The 14,691-nt window shown below is 32.4% G+C and overlaps 1 protein-coding gene across 1 annotated transcript; it reads right to left on the bottom strand.

The window, feature by feature from the left end:
* Positions 1–4,736: 4,736 nt before the first annotated feature.
* Positions 4,737–13,998, bottom strand: LOC132715616 (uncharacterized). Its single transcript, XM_060698648.1, has 14 exons — positions 13,811–13,998; positions 13,394–13,420; positions 12,117–12,247; positions 11,463–11,600; positions 11,134–11,299; positions 10,395–10,594; positions 9,942–10,106; positions 9,371–9,518; positions 8,507–8,667; positions 7,724–7,863; positions 7,004–7,134; positions 6,339–6,416; positions 5,944–6,009; positions 4,737–5,207 (listed from the first exon to the last, which is right to left on the bottom strand). Exons 1-14 carry the CDS (start codon positions 13,833–13,835, stop codon positions 5,020–5,022), a joined length of 1,764 nt encoding a protein of 587 aa, XP_060554631.1. The 5' UTR covers positions 13,836–13,998; the 3' UTR covers positions 4,737–5,019.
* Positions 13,999–14,691: the final 693 nt, after the last annotated feature.

The following is a 14,691-nucleotide window of genomic DNA, read 5'->3' as shown; positions in this document are numbered from 1 at the left end:
AGGCGGGTTATGGTGTTCTTTTGGGTTTCAGCTTTTCTCTATTTTTAGGGGAAGTAACTCATGTACACTAAATTATTTGTTCTTTTATGTCTATCTTAGGTATTACTTACCATTTTTGTTGTATAACATTTACCAGTTGTAAGGTCATCAAAAGCATAAAGGCCCTGAGGAGTGAATATTGATAGACTTTTTTACTGGCTTTATATACCTTAGACTGGAATTTGTTCAGTTAGTACATACCTACAGGTATTTTGCTACAGGAATCTTCTAATCACTTTGTGAAACTAATTATTATTTTCTATGTGTTTGTATATAAATTGGTAATAAAATAACCTTTGGTAAAAATGAAAGGTAGAAAATTAAAGCTATGCATATAGATGCTCATGTCCATATATTGAAACAGAGAAAGGATAACATCCTGAAGTTATTAATTTTAAACACTTGATATATATGCAGTTAGTTATATAGTAAAGTCTAATGGAAGGTTAAAAGAGGGACAGTATTTGTTTAATACTGTACGAGATATGCATTTAATGTTTAGACACTCACACAGCTAAATCTTTAATACATGTATCATTGTATGATATAGACTATTTGAGATATTTTTTACTTTTATACTATACATTATTATAGTTTTCTTTCTACAAGATTATGAATTCCATCCAAGAACCAATGTTAATAGGATATTATATTTATTTTCAGTTGAAAGTGGGAATTATTAATGTAATGTGCATACATGTATATTATGGTATCTGGATATAATGTGACTTGAAATATTTCTGTATTTTAAAGAAATACGGTTATGATGGATGAGACTTGCATTTAAATTTATAAATGATAATACATATATTTATTAGTATACAGGTTAAAGGTGTTTATACCCAGCGTTAGCTGGCTAATAATAGTATCTATAATAGAGTTTATACATTATACATGTAGTTTTCTTTCTACTAGATTTTGAATTCCATCCATTAGTGCCAATGTAATGTTAGGATTTCATATTTATTTTAGAAACTGGGAATTATTAATGTTATGTGCATACATGTTTATCTTGGTATATGGATATGATGAGATTTACAATATTTCTGTATTTAAAGAGTTACAGTTATGACATTATTATAAAAGATTTAAAGTTATAAATGATAATACATGTGTTGATTGAAAATGTCCTTAAACTTGGATCAAGCAATATAATTTATAAAGTCATATAAAAATCATATGGTATTCTGAATTGTTATTCAAATTTTTTTTCTAACATGTGCATAGTTTAAAAAGGACAGCTATTATCTATTTGTTAGCTCAACCCCTACAGCCGCGGTACATTATTCTATGGGTCACAGGTTTGAGTTCTGGTCACGCTGAAAGTTTGTCTCATCCTGTGACAGCATATAACCCTGTGTTTAATTCAATATGCTCTGTAAACATCAGAAATTCAAGGACACAAATCAAGATTGTGGGGAATATGTTGTGGTTTAGAACTGTTCATTATTAATTTAAAGAGAAAATGTGTAGCCGGCCGGATAGCCCAGTTGGTCTTCTGACAGTCATGGGTTGGAAATGGTTTTTCAACTGACAAAAGTTTGATTCATTTAACAGATTGTATTAAATTTGAAATGGACAAAGGCAGTATTGTACTTTTAGACCTACAAAAGGCATATGATACAGTTGAAAACACTATACTGCACATGAAGAAATTCTTCTTCTTCTTCATGGAACCTCAAGAGCATCTGCCATAGGTAATGACATTCTTACATGGTTCAAGTCTTATTTCTGATGGACAGCGGCTGTACTCATTCTACTACTGCTCCAAGTACCTATAGTGTCCCCCTGAGGTTCATTTTAGGTCCTCTTTTATGTCTAATATATGTCAATGACATGTCTGCAACCCTAAGCAATAAGCTTTTATTATATGCTGATGACTCAGGTATCCTTGTATCTGGTAAAATAAATCTGAAGAAATTATCTCTTATGGCATGAGTCTTATAAGTGATTGGTTAATTGACTATAAATTGTCTTTTCATCTTGGCAAAACAGAGTCTATTCTTTTTGGTTTAAGTTTCAACTTAAACTGGGCCTAGCCTCCAGGACACATGTAATGGCACTGCTATGAATTACACATCTTTTTTTAAGTTTTTAGGTGCAAAACTTGATCAAATTTTTTTGGCGTCGCCTTTGATCTTTTCTTGTTGTTATTCTAATACTCTTTATTTTGTTGGTGAAAGTTAAATTAGCTGTTGAAGTACACTACATTTTGCGAATTTTTTGTATTTTTGTTTAAAATGTACAATGTAAAAGCACAAAATTGCATAAACATTTTGATATTGCTAAAATGATCTTACACTATATTTAAGTGTTTTGTAATAAACAGATATGTCTGCAGAGTTGTGTTGTATTTCTAACTGCATTGCTTTTTTAATATTTTAGTATGTCATTTTATTGACATTTCTATTATTTTTTAGTGATATCTACATTGTTTAGATTTGAATAATTTGCTTTTGCTTTATAGTTAAATAAAATTAAAAGACAATATAAAAGTTTCTGTTGTAAGATGATTTCAATTCACCATTAATTTAAAAAAAATAGTTAACCATTTCTTTCACCATTTGTATATTCATATCGTTTTGTATATTTCTGAACAGGCCTTCATTGTTTATTAGTTAAAGCTGAATCGGAGTTTTTTTTAAGTTTGCTGTTCGCTTACAAACCCTATTACAAGTAGGGAAACTGATAGCGAACAGCATGGATCCTGATCAGACTGCGCGGATGCGCAGGCTGGTCTGGATTCATGCTGGTCGCAAACCCATTATGTTGGTTTTGTCGTGACGCGGCTTATATTATGTAAGCCTCTAAAAACCAATAGACAAGAAAACACATGTTTGAGGAATATTAATGTGGCTGTAAAAAAACACTGCAGCGGGAGCGCAATTTAGAATTTAAAAGTAAGAGAATCTTTATGAGCTTTCCATAACTTAGTGCTCCTTAGATGGAATAAACTGATGCCATTCCTATACAAATACTGTGAACACACGAATTCGGCCACATGGGTGAAGGACGATAATGATAATATGTATCGCAAAATGAGCATTTCAAAAATATATGCTATGGAAACTGGCTGAAGAATGATAGTCAACTCAGGTTGACGTTTTCTATATTCGTGACTTTAAAGTATATTACATGCAGGTCACTGTATTTTGACTATGTTTTTTTTTGCTTCAAATAATGATAATATAAATCAAGTATGACTGTCTAACAAAGAAAATTCAAAATGACAAACTATTTTTGTAAACTCTTTTCTTGTTGCAAAGATTCCCTTATGATAAGATCATTTGACAATTTTTTTTCAAAGTCAGAAGTTGAAATGGTGCTCTCGTCTGGTAACCCCTAAAATATCTTTGAACTGAGGACCGGCATTCAATGTGAGATGCGAGGAGTTTCTGTCCTTTCGTGCTAACTCTTGGTCTGATTTGTATCCAGGTGTTATAGTGGAATATAGGTATGACATGTACTTAATCTGGCACCAAGGTATCCTTTCCTACAAAAACAAAAGCACAGAGACCATCAAGGTGACTCACTATGGCGCAGACCACCTTTTCTCTTTGCTACTTGAACAATAATGTAGGGAAGATATTTTATGGCTTGACTTGAGAGATGATTACATTTGGATATACTGAGGTCACCCTAGACGGTGTTACAAAGCAAGGAATAATGCTTAATATATCAGGAAACTTTTTTCAATGATGGGAAAAGGAAATGAATCTTTGGACTTACCAGTCAGATATTTGGTTTTTTTATCCATACTCAGCCACGGCGAGGGTGAGTGATGAAGCTGCTCTTCTTCAATGTAAGGCATAAGAAATGCTAAAACTTTCTTTGGTTTGTTATTCAAATTGATTTAATTTATATTTGACCTAATCACCGTTTAGGATAAAGCGTCAAGTGGAACAATTCAAGTACATGTATGGCTTTAAACTTTAAATGATTTGAAATCATTGAATTTTCATAAACTTTGCCAAATCTTTGATTAGATTAACATTTTGTCATAACACTTTTGACAAAACCTTCACGTGATGTAACTCAAGTAATACCTGGACCTCTACTTGTGCACAAATATGAAAATTTATTCGATTTCTGTAAAACTTAGTAATTAGTAATTTATACACACATAATTAATATTTGGACCGTATGACATTTTGGAAAACACCATCATAATGCGTGAAGTAATATAATCTAAAACTTAAAAATAAGAAATGCTAAGGGTTTTTTTTTATTATTTTTTAATTGGTATTTTTGCTTTATATTAAACAAAATAACATTCATTCAGGACCTTAACCCTAGACAGACCTTCGCTTAAGGCCTTTATAAACGATTTGCATTTGATAATAAGAAAAAATCAGGTTTGTTGCGTCCCTTGATTAGGAATTATATTTTTTGCGGGTGTATTTATAACATTCAGTGATAGTTCTAGTTTTCTTTCTTCTTGATCTAGGAATCAAACCTTTTGGCGGGGGTATTTATCACATTCAATTAATGATATTTCTAGTTTTTTTATATTCAGTAAATAAATTGCGTAAATGTTGAATATTGGCCATCTGCTCCGGATTCAGTGTTGTTGACAAATTGGCGAAGTGGATATGAAACAAGGTTGGACGTAATCGCATGTATGATCTTTAGCATTTAGCAAATAATGACAAAAAATACATGTTATAGAATGGAGAATGTACGATCATTTTATTACTGTTTAAAGGTATGTTTTAACAAAGAATATGAAGTTAAAGGATTGGAATGAAACGTACGTAGCATCTCACGGTAATTAGGAATAAAAATAAATACAAGTCCTTCATTTCTTTGAGTAATGGCAAATTTTATTTTTGGTCATATTACCAGTATGAAGAATAATAAACGATAAATAACGAAATTATTTTCTTTTCCTTTTTTGTAAAATGATATAAAATCTATAAATGTTACCATAAAAATAGTAAACTGTTAACTCCTATCCAGAAATTTATGAGCAATACTTAATTATGGTCCTCGACAAGTAGATGTTGTGAATGAACAAGCGTCAATATTTGCATCATATTTCGTATTTTGAGGACATTTTCGCAAGAATACACCATTTGGTGCACATGTCAAGTAATATCCACACCCGTTACAGGATGGGTAATTCTGCCAAGCTTTTCCCGCACAATCTGTTTGCTTGAAACACCCAGCTGAAAAGTTTAGACAAAACAGAATAAAAGAAGTCAATAACATGAACCAGACTTTCGTTGACACATAAATTTATATAATTAATATATTTACAAAGAAAATGACATATACATATACCTACCTTACCCAAAACAAGAATATATCATGAATTGTGCAACAAAATGCTATAGACTGTATGTATTCATTCGTTTGCTCCACGTTAAAATAAATTCTCAATGCCAATGTGTTTGCTCAATGCCTGAATGTTTGTTCAATGTCTGTGTGTTTGCTTTATTTTTTAATTGTTTGCTCTATGGCTATGTGTCTGTGCCAAGTCAATGTTTTTGCTCAAAGTATATGTGGTTGCTCAATGCCTAAGTATTTGACCTACCGGGGTATGTCTAGGTAGTTGCATGTTGAAGTATTTGCTTGCTCCTTGTATAGGTATTCGTTCCAAATCTATGTGTTTGCTCAATGCTTATGTATTTGTTTCATGTCTAAGTGTTTAAATCTTTGTTCCATGTCGAAGTGTTTGCTCTTTGTCTAATTATTTTCTCCACGACTAAGTGTTTACACCATGAATAAGTGTTCGCCCCATATCTTAGTATTTGTGTAATGTCTAAGTGTTTGTGCAATTTCTTATAGTGTAATAATGTGGAATGCCTTATGTGTTTTATCTGGAAGGTATCAGCTAATGTGTTTCCTTACCAACCAATGAAATGATAATGAACTACTAGTATTAGTTAGAAGACAACTTACTTGTGAACACATTGGGCCCAGATGTAACCGCCGTCACCCCAATTGGAACAGGAACTTTGTTAGGAACTGCGGAAATAAACAAATTATATTAAAATATATGTGAAACGTCATACTATAACATTTGCCTGCTGGCGGCACCAAGTTCTACCCATACAACAGTGCAGATCAATATCAGCCGGAACATCATTATCATGGTAATGATTTAGTTATTATTTGTTCCAAAACTGTCCACAATGAAAGATGCACAAGTCCGTTTAAGATATATGGGAGGTAATACCAAAACAAATGTAAATGACCTAACAGTTAATCGTAAAGAAAGCTGTTGTAAAAACATTTTTAGAAATAATATTTTTTATATTCAGTTGCATTATTCTAGTAAAGGAAGACATACTTACTTGTTACCGGTGCAACCGTCTGTGGAAGTGTTGGTTTATGTGTGACTATGCCAGGTTTGTTTATTGGCTGAGTCCAGTCTAAAAATTAAGAACAATTTCAATAAAAAGCTATACGTTTACATATTTCTACTTTTTAACAGTTTCAATACTAATGAACTATTTGTGACCGTGAGAACAAACTGTATATGGCGTAATGTTCAATGGTACTCATTTATTTAATTTATAGCCATATCACATGAAAGAACCCAAAGAACCTGTCGGAGATCGAGCCTACAGCGGTGATGGACCAGTGTTTCGTAGTCAGTGTGAGTAACCACGTTGCCACGAAGGCCACAGACATAGGTATACATTGAAGCCAACGTAACGGTTATATGACATTTGATTTAAAGCCTTAAAAGACGAAAGCGTAGGTCATAAGTAAATATCTTATTAACACAGACATTTGTTAAGTTTTTAAAATTCTTTTAGACAAACAATCTGTTTCTGTACATCGTAACGTTATGCGATAGAAAATTAGGCATATAAAAACAATTTAAAAGATGAAAGCATAAGTTATAGATATAATCAATTGGTGATACAGTTATAAATTGGAAACAATGTATGAAAATCGCAACGACTGGGTAAACAACTATATGGTGAATTGATAATGAATTAATAATATTTACACATCTTCATTTCACATATATAAGGCATAGATAAATCACAATCTTTGTCGTTGATTGAGTCAGAGGTCATCATGTACTGTGCGCAATGTTCTCTTCCACCAGAATTGTTCGGCTCCCCGGGGTTCCAACGCCTGGAAATTTTTTTTATTAAGATATATGAATGCAAAGCAATAAAATCGATCTAAAATGTTACAACTATTAAAAAAGTGTAAGGTCTAAGGTCTTAAACCTGAAAAAAACCCTCATGCAAATTATTTCACAAACCTTTCTCCAATTATGGTCGTTTTATATCACTATTTTCTATACGTGTAGGTATTAAATAACTTTGGCGCGCTATTCTCTGTGGCTCAGTCATGAATGTAAAGCAGTCGGTTCAAAGGTCTATGTGTATATCAACGACTGATCCAAATAGACCGCGATAATTGTGATGATTGATATACATGTAGTTGTAATATTTTAAGTTTTATGATCACGTTTAACAATACAATTAACAGTACCTTCAAATGGTGTATCATTGTTTTCACAGCAGTCAAAGAAATGTTGATCATATGGATACAATTTCATCGGCATTCTCAGAACCTTCCCCAAAAATGCATCTCAGATAAACTCATGTGTTTCAGGTATTACATTGTGAAATTATGAACTAATGAATATTGTTTTACACGGTACAACATGTTCGAGAGTATATAAAAACGCAAGAAAACTACAATATGTTCTTACAGTATGTTACTATTAAGGGATGTACCATCACCCCACTTATAATAATTGTTGTCAAATCTCGGCCTGTTGTTTAGTCCAATCCACCATTTGTCTGTGTTTTGGAACTTAAGCTGTGATTGAATCTCATTCCTCAACCAGGACTGTAACAAAACATGAAAAAAGAGTTTTTATTGAATAACTAAATGAATGTAACACAGACATTGAATTATAAAAACTTAAATTTATCATGCAATTAAATTATTAAAAGGTTAAATTATTTTCTTTATTGACAAAGACGACAATCTCTGTAGAGCAACAACCTGCGAGACTGGTCGATACTGTTGTTGTGTTGTTGTAAAGAGATCGTCGTTGTGTTGTTGTAAAGAGATCGTCGTTGTGTTGTTGTAAAGAGATCATTGTTGTGTTGTTGTAAAGAGTTCATTGTTAAAAAGAGGAGTTCTATGCAAATGTGTATTGAATTGTCAGTAAAATTATACCAATGAGGACCTCGTTTTTTCTTTACAGAATCTGGTATTAAACTTTTGTTTTGCCAATTTTATCTAACGCTTTTTGATTATGGCGTCATTTTTTTTTACAAACAAATAATGAATATATATAATGACATTAATTTTTACATTAAATTACTTGACTGATTCTTTACCGCCATAACATCAAAGGAAAAGCATTACTTATATATTTTCACTACTGGCTAAAAATTAACAAAACTTTCGAATTTACTTTATTTTACTTTAAACTAAGCATCGTTTATATAAAAAAGTAACAATAAGCACATGAAGTTATGACCTTTTCTTGAATTGAATCAATTTTGACCATTTCTCCTTGCCGATGTTTGCAGGTAAGCATAGCCTTCTCCCAAGTTTTTTCATCGGTTTTGTCGGATATATAGTAACATGTGCCACTCGATGGTCGTTCTTTCCAACCCTTTGGACATACACCCACATCAACTAAATCATAAATATAGACATATTTACATCTATTCTCATCTACCTTTAGAGATATTTTTGGTTCTAATGAAGTCAATCAGTTAAAGGACACGAGAGACAAGTGAAATTCTCCATCTTAATGCTGATTTCTTGGTATCAAACAATGCAGTTATTAACATTTATACGTGTTTGGAATGACAATAACTTCGTTCTTACTATCAAGAAAGCTATACCTTTTAATATATATTATATCATATAGATAAGGTCTAAACAATTAAACCAAGCGATATTCTCGGTATATTCGCCATGTTCAACATTACTCTTTCATTACGACTAAAGAATTATTTCTTTATTTATTAAACAGTCATTACAGCTGTAGATAAACATGTTCCCTAACACACGGCTAATATACAAAATAGTAAAACTGAGGCCCTGTGAACTTAAGGAAACAAAGAAAATTGAAAGTTAGCGATTTATTTTGAATAACATAAATGACATAGCCTTTTATTATAGCCTGCTGGCGGTACATAACTGATTCTACCTATGTCTCCAATACAGACCAAGATCAGCCGGCACATACTTGCCCTCTGATCAGGATATGCATTGTTCGCTTTCAGAAAGTACTTATATTGGAATTTTCCCTAAAATTGATGAATGGTTTAGAGATTGAAAGATGGACAAGTGCATTTAAAATAATAAGCATATACAGAAGAAATTATCCTACCTGTGTTTGATGGACAACCTAATAGTTCTAGTCGCATTGATGCATTACCATGATATTGTAAAATATTTACACGTAGAAAACGTGCAATAACAGGACAGTCAAACATGTGAGTAATGACAGTATCCGTGTCTGTGTTGCCCACAAAAACCTGAAATAAATCAAATAATGTCGCAAAACGAAACCATCTTAGAACCTATGTCAAATTGACCCAACGAAATAAATCTATTTTGTAAGGAAATACACTTTTTCCCCTTATATACAAGACTTGATCAATGAAAATACAGACGCATTCAGCATGCCACATTTGGAAATCACTCACATTGACTCTGTTGTTTATATAATTAGTAGTTTTGATGGGAAAATTGTCCTGACTTACACCTAATAGGTTTAACAATAACTTTATATTTATATCTTATTGTTTTATGCCAACAAACCAAATTGTGTTTTACTGTTTTGGTTTAAAATAACAATTTCAATAAAATGACTTTACCATTGTAATATAATATATATTGTCTCAATATACAGTGTGTCAAATGATGAAAAAATAAGTGAAATAGTAATAGTTTGTCACCTTTGGTTGTCCAGATTTGTCTTTTAGCATGTCCCATGTCTGACCGTTGATACTGTACTCTATATTGTACCTAGTCGTCCATTCCTGACAACAACCCGAGCTTGGGTTGACGTGCCGACCTTGAGTTGAGATCCCAGTGATTATTGTCAGCCAGTTCATTTTCACCTTGTATGAAAGTTACGTATTAAAGTACATTACAAAAATTAATCAAACAAGCAGCCAATTTCAGTTTCGTGATTGCCAGTTTTAAAACAGTTTTATGTAATACTTTAGAGATATTAAGCTGTTTACAAACGGAATGCTATTTTTATATAAACAATGTGGAACGCATTGTCTTTACAAACACTTCTTTACAAACACTTTACAAACACTTCTTTACAAACACTTCTTACATATTTCGGCATGAAGCAAGGCACTTACTTGTCATAGTACATAAATGGAATTGTTATTTACCTGTAGCCAGGGTTTATTGTCACTACTTGCGGCTGTCCAACCACCCTCAAATGTGAAACCGCTGGCAGATTTGTCGATTTCTATATAAAGCCGAGCGCGATGCGCGTTGTTGCTAAGCGACTTTCTCGATGAAGCAGATAGCTGGCTGTCCGGTATACCACGTGGTCCGGAAACGATGTACTCGTGACATTGTTGACTACCTGAATGTTTAAAAATGTAAATCTTAATATAAGTCTAGTGAGATTATTTTTCCTATGCTAGTATATACTATAGTAACCAAGAGGTGAAACCATGGTCGAATGTATTCCGTGTCTTCCATTCACAAGCACTTTCGCCCACTGCCCATAGATCCTTAATATTTTTACTTGTACCAGGGAGAAGACTTGTTTATCTACAGTGGGATTCTTATATAACATTTAACTTCGTTCGAAAAGCTCCATAGAAAAATAACAAAGAAAATTGCCATAAGCACTTTCTGATATACAATGATTAAAGAATATATTTATGTGCTTGATATTTATATATGACTTCCAAAATTGCTACTTATTTTAATTTCTGGTTAAAAAGTTCAACCCAGTTACATATCAAATTTTGTATGATATCAATTGTGAATTTGGATTTGTATTTAGCAATGAATTGAATACCGAAATTGAGCATATATTGAGCTTGACATTTACTGTGGGCAAATATGTGTCATTATTGCTCTTTTAATCAAACACAAACAAAGAGGTGATAATACTTCTGTGATTTGACTGGTTGACAAATGAACCTCCATGTGGTAACACTCCAAGTGTTGGTGTTGTCAAAGGCGTCGTGGACGTTGGTGTACTCGCCGGCGTTGATGTTGATGTTGTCGGGGGTGTATTTGCCGTCGGGGAAATTGAGGAAACACATCGATATGTTACCTTTGAAATACAATATAACACTTTAGCATGTCCAAATAACATTTACACTTTGCTTGTCTGTTTATTAATTATACATAAAACTGCAGGTCAATTGTTGACAACTACTAATGTTGTTCAACGAGAAATGGAAAAGATTTATAACAAAAACAATATTTCTACATACGTGAAGATATTTAGGTGTAGAAGGACAGGGATCTTCCCCCAGAAAACTGTTGTCTGCATACAACAAGCACGTGGTGCGTGACTGACAACTTTTCTTTACTGCTGATACACTTATCTGAGTGGATCGACAATTTAAGTTCTAAAATAAAACATTGAAAGAATCAACACATATGTTATAGCAATCTTGCAAGCCATATTGAAGTCTTGGGTCAATAAAAATGTTATGATAATTCACCATAAGGTCAATTTAATAACCTAAGGTCAGCTGAGATAATAACCTCACATTAAGTATCAATTACCGATCGATATGTTCGAACAGCTATCGATCGCGATCTTGCGTCTATCATATATTTCATTTCATTTCCTCCTGATAATAATATTAACAAGGAAACAACATTGCAAATAGAATATTTACATCATAAATAAACCATACGTTTCACTGTAAGTTTTGAGAAAATAAATTAAGAGCATTAAGAAGTATATGAAATATGTTTTCGTTTTATATGCAAAATACATGTATTCTAAATTATCATAATTGTACTCTATTTCTTACTAGGCAAGGGCAAGGGCAAGTTTGCATATTAAAAAAAATTGATAACATGCAACCAAAAAAGACAGGCAGTAATGTAGAGTAATTAAATTATAAATAAAGTACCTGCATATTAATGTTGAACATATTGCAAACATTGTTTTGTGTCCGTCCGTACAGGACACTATCTATGGCTATAATGAGGCCAGTTTGACAACTCAGTGTATCCAATTTTGGTTCACAGATCGTCTTTTCCACTGAAATAAGTTGTTGATGATGACGACCCTTAATATATATGTAGTATTCTATTTTATCTATTTTATCGTGTTGCGAAATATTTTATCTAGCTAGTACTTTCAGTGTTGAATGCTAAAATTTCAGTCCATTTTAACAACATAATGGTATGTTACGACACTTTGAACAATGCATACTATTAAATCGCGTTAAAGTGCATTATCAACATTATTTATTTGCTGAATGTAATTTTATTACAAACAAAAAGTAGGAAAATGCCGTGTGTGTTACATATTGACGGTATTTTATAAATGTCTATAATAAATATAATGTCCTCCACGTGTTCACATGGCCTTATGTAATGATTTCACCTATTCATCGTGTACGTCGATAGCTGAATTGTCTCCGAGGTGATTCAGAAAAAATGGCAAGGTGTTTCAAAGGGGTATTTAAAACAGTTTCGTGTAGCAGCAAATTGCAGCGTAAAGTATTTCAAATTCTAATGAATATACACAAACGCAACACTGTTCGAATTGTAAATAACAATTAGATTGACAATTTTATTAGAAAAGCAAATTTATTGATCCGTAACTGGCTGGTTAGACAGTGGTCCGCTGTAGTTCTGGCTTCCAAAACCTTATAAGCCACTTTTTAAAATTTTGTTCTTGCATCAGAGGCGGAATAAATCTGTATTGCATATTAAAGTTAGCCATTAACCTTTTTCATTAAAAAAATATATATTGAGAGCACAAGGCATTTTTATCTTTAACCCATACATATTAACCCATAAAGGTCAATCTCGTAATCACGTGATCAAACATTTTACAAGATGGTGGCGAAGTGCTAAAATCTGTTCATGGTAGTTTAGGTTTGATTTTAGACATTAACTCGGGGAATGAATACGAACGTGCCAGATTCCTTGTACGAATAATGATGGACTTTCCATACAGCTTCAACGTACCCGTCTTGTCACAGAATAAAAATGGGTACGTTGGAGACATTTAGCTACATTAGTAGAGAGCACATCCAGCGTGCACTATACCTTGCAATCAAGCCAGGCTAATATTGGCAGAATAATCTAACTTAAATTCACCATGGATAGTTTCAAGCATGAGAGTTGAACAAGTCCATTTAAATTAGCAAATTAAGAGTAATAGATAGAGACTTACACGCTCGGGTAAACGACAGTGACAAACCTGTAAATACAAGTCCCATGAAACATTAAAGCCATCATTTCGAAATAATTATATCAACAACAAAAAAAATTACATATCAATTAATGTACTGGTGGTTTTCTTCTTTGAAAGAAAAAAATAACGGAAAACATGTATGTTTTTCAAAGTTTTAATCCTTAATTTACTCCATTGATCTACAAAGTTAATGACATACAACATTTATCAATTTATCATAACCGAATTACCAAAAAACGTAAAGTACTTGAATTTAGCATAAATTACAGATTAATGATAATTAACCTACAGCAATATTATTTTCTGAAATAGTTCCTGCTTTAACAATATTGACAAAAAGGATATATGTCGCTTTCGTTAAAGTTGTAGAATGTTAAGTAGGAAATATTTACTTACAAATTATAAGAATCCTCTGATACATCCTTATGACATAATAAAGATACACAACTTATAATAAAGCAAACCAGTTTGTTTTTAAACGAGCGGTAACCTATAGCAAAAAAAATGTAATATTTCTGTATGGTTATGTCACACTATCATTGATGAATTACATATTTTGTACCATTTTTAGGTCATCTTCTCTCCGGGATTAAGTCGTGTCCTTTTGAGGACTTTGTTGTTTAATTACCATAACAACGGGTCGTTTTATCATACAGTTTGCTGTGAGCGAGCAGAAAGGGTGGATCTTAATGATGTTTGGAATCAAAACAAGACACTTGTGCTGTGAATTTGGACGGCCTTTATCGGATGTTTTTCATTTCGTTGTATACAATATCTTTTATAACTGGAAATAAGAGTTTATAGCTTTATTTTTCTTTACTGACAGACTGGAAGACGTGGGAGGGAAGGCTACCGCATCCAACTTAAACGTTGTTTTATACATTGTTTACAATCTGACTATTGACAGTTTGCTGCTCAAGTCCATATTAATAGTTGTTTTTTGTTAGTGATACATATCATCACTTCTGTATTGAAACTGAGACCATCTAGTAACAAAACAAAATCATAAAGATATCGAATCATCAACGAGATTTTGACCCGCCTCAATGTTTTAGCGATGACAAATGTGAACTTCCACCTTTTTGCCATTTTCACATTATCAGCAATATTGTTAGTTTGTTTATAATTTTGACAATTTGTTTTTAACACACAAGCAAACACAAACATAACTTCAGTAACGGATTTTAGATAAAGTATAACTTAATGTACTAGTTTAGGGTTAGCCGCACTTGCAATTCATAATTTTATTCTTTTTCTCTTGAGAATATCCTGCAAGG

This window comes from Ruditapes philippinarum, unplaced genomic scaffold, assembly GCF_026571515.1.
Source record: "Ruditapes philippinarum isolate M1 unplaced genomic scaffold, ASM2657151v2 ctg1115_1_1_1_1, whole genome shotgun sequence".
Classification (NCBI taxonomy): Eukaryota; Metazoa; Mollusca; class Bivalvia; order Venerida; family Veneridae; genus Ruditapes; species Ruditapes philippinarum.
This window is presented reverse-complemented; position numbering and strand designations above follow the sequence as displayed.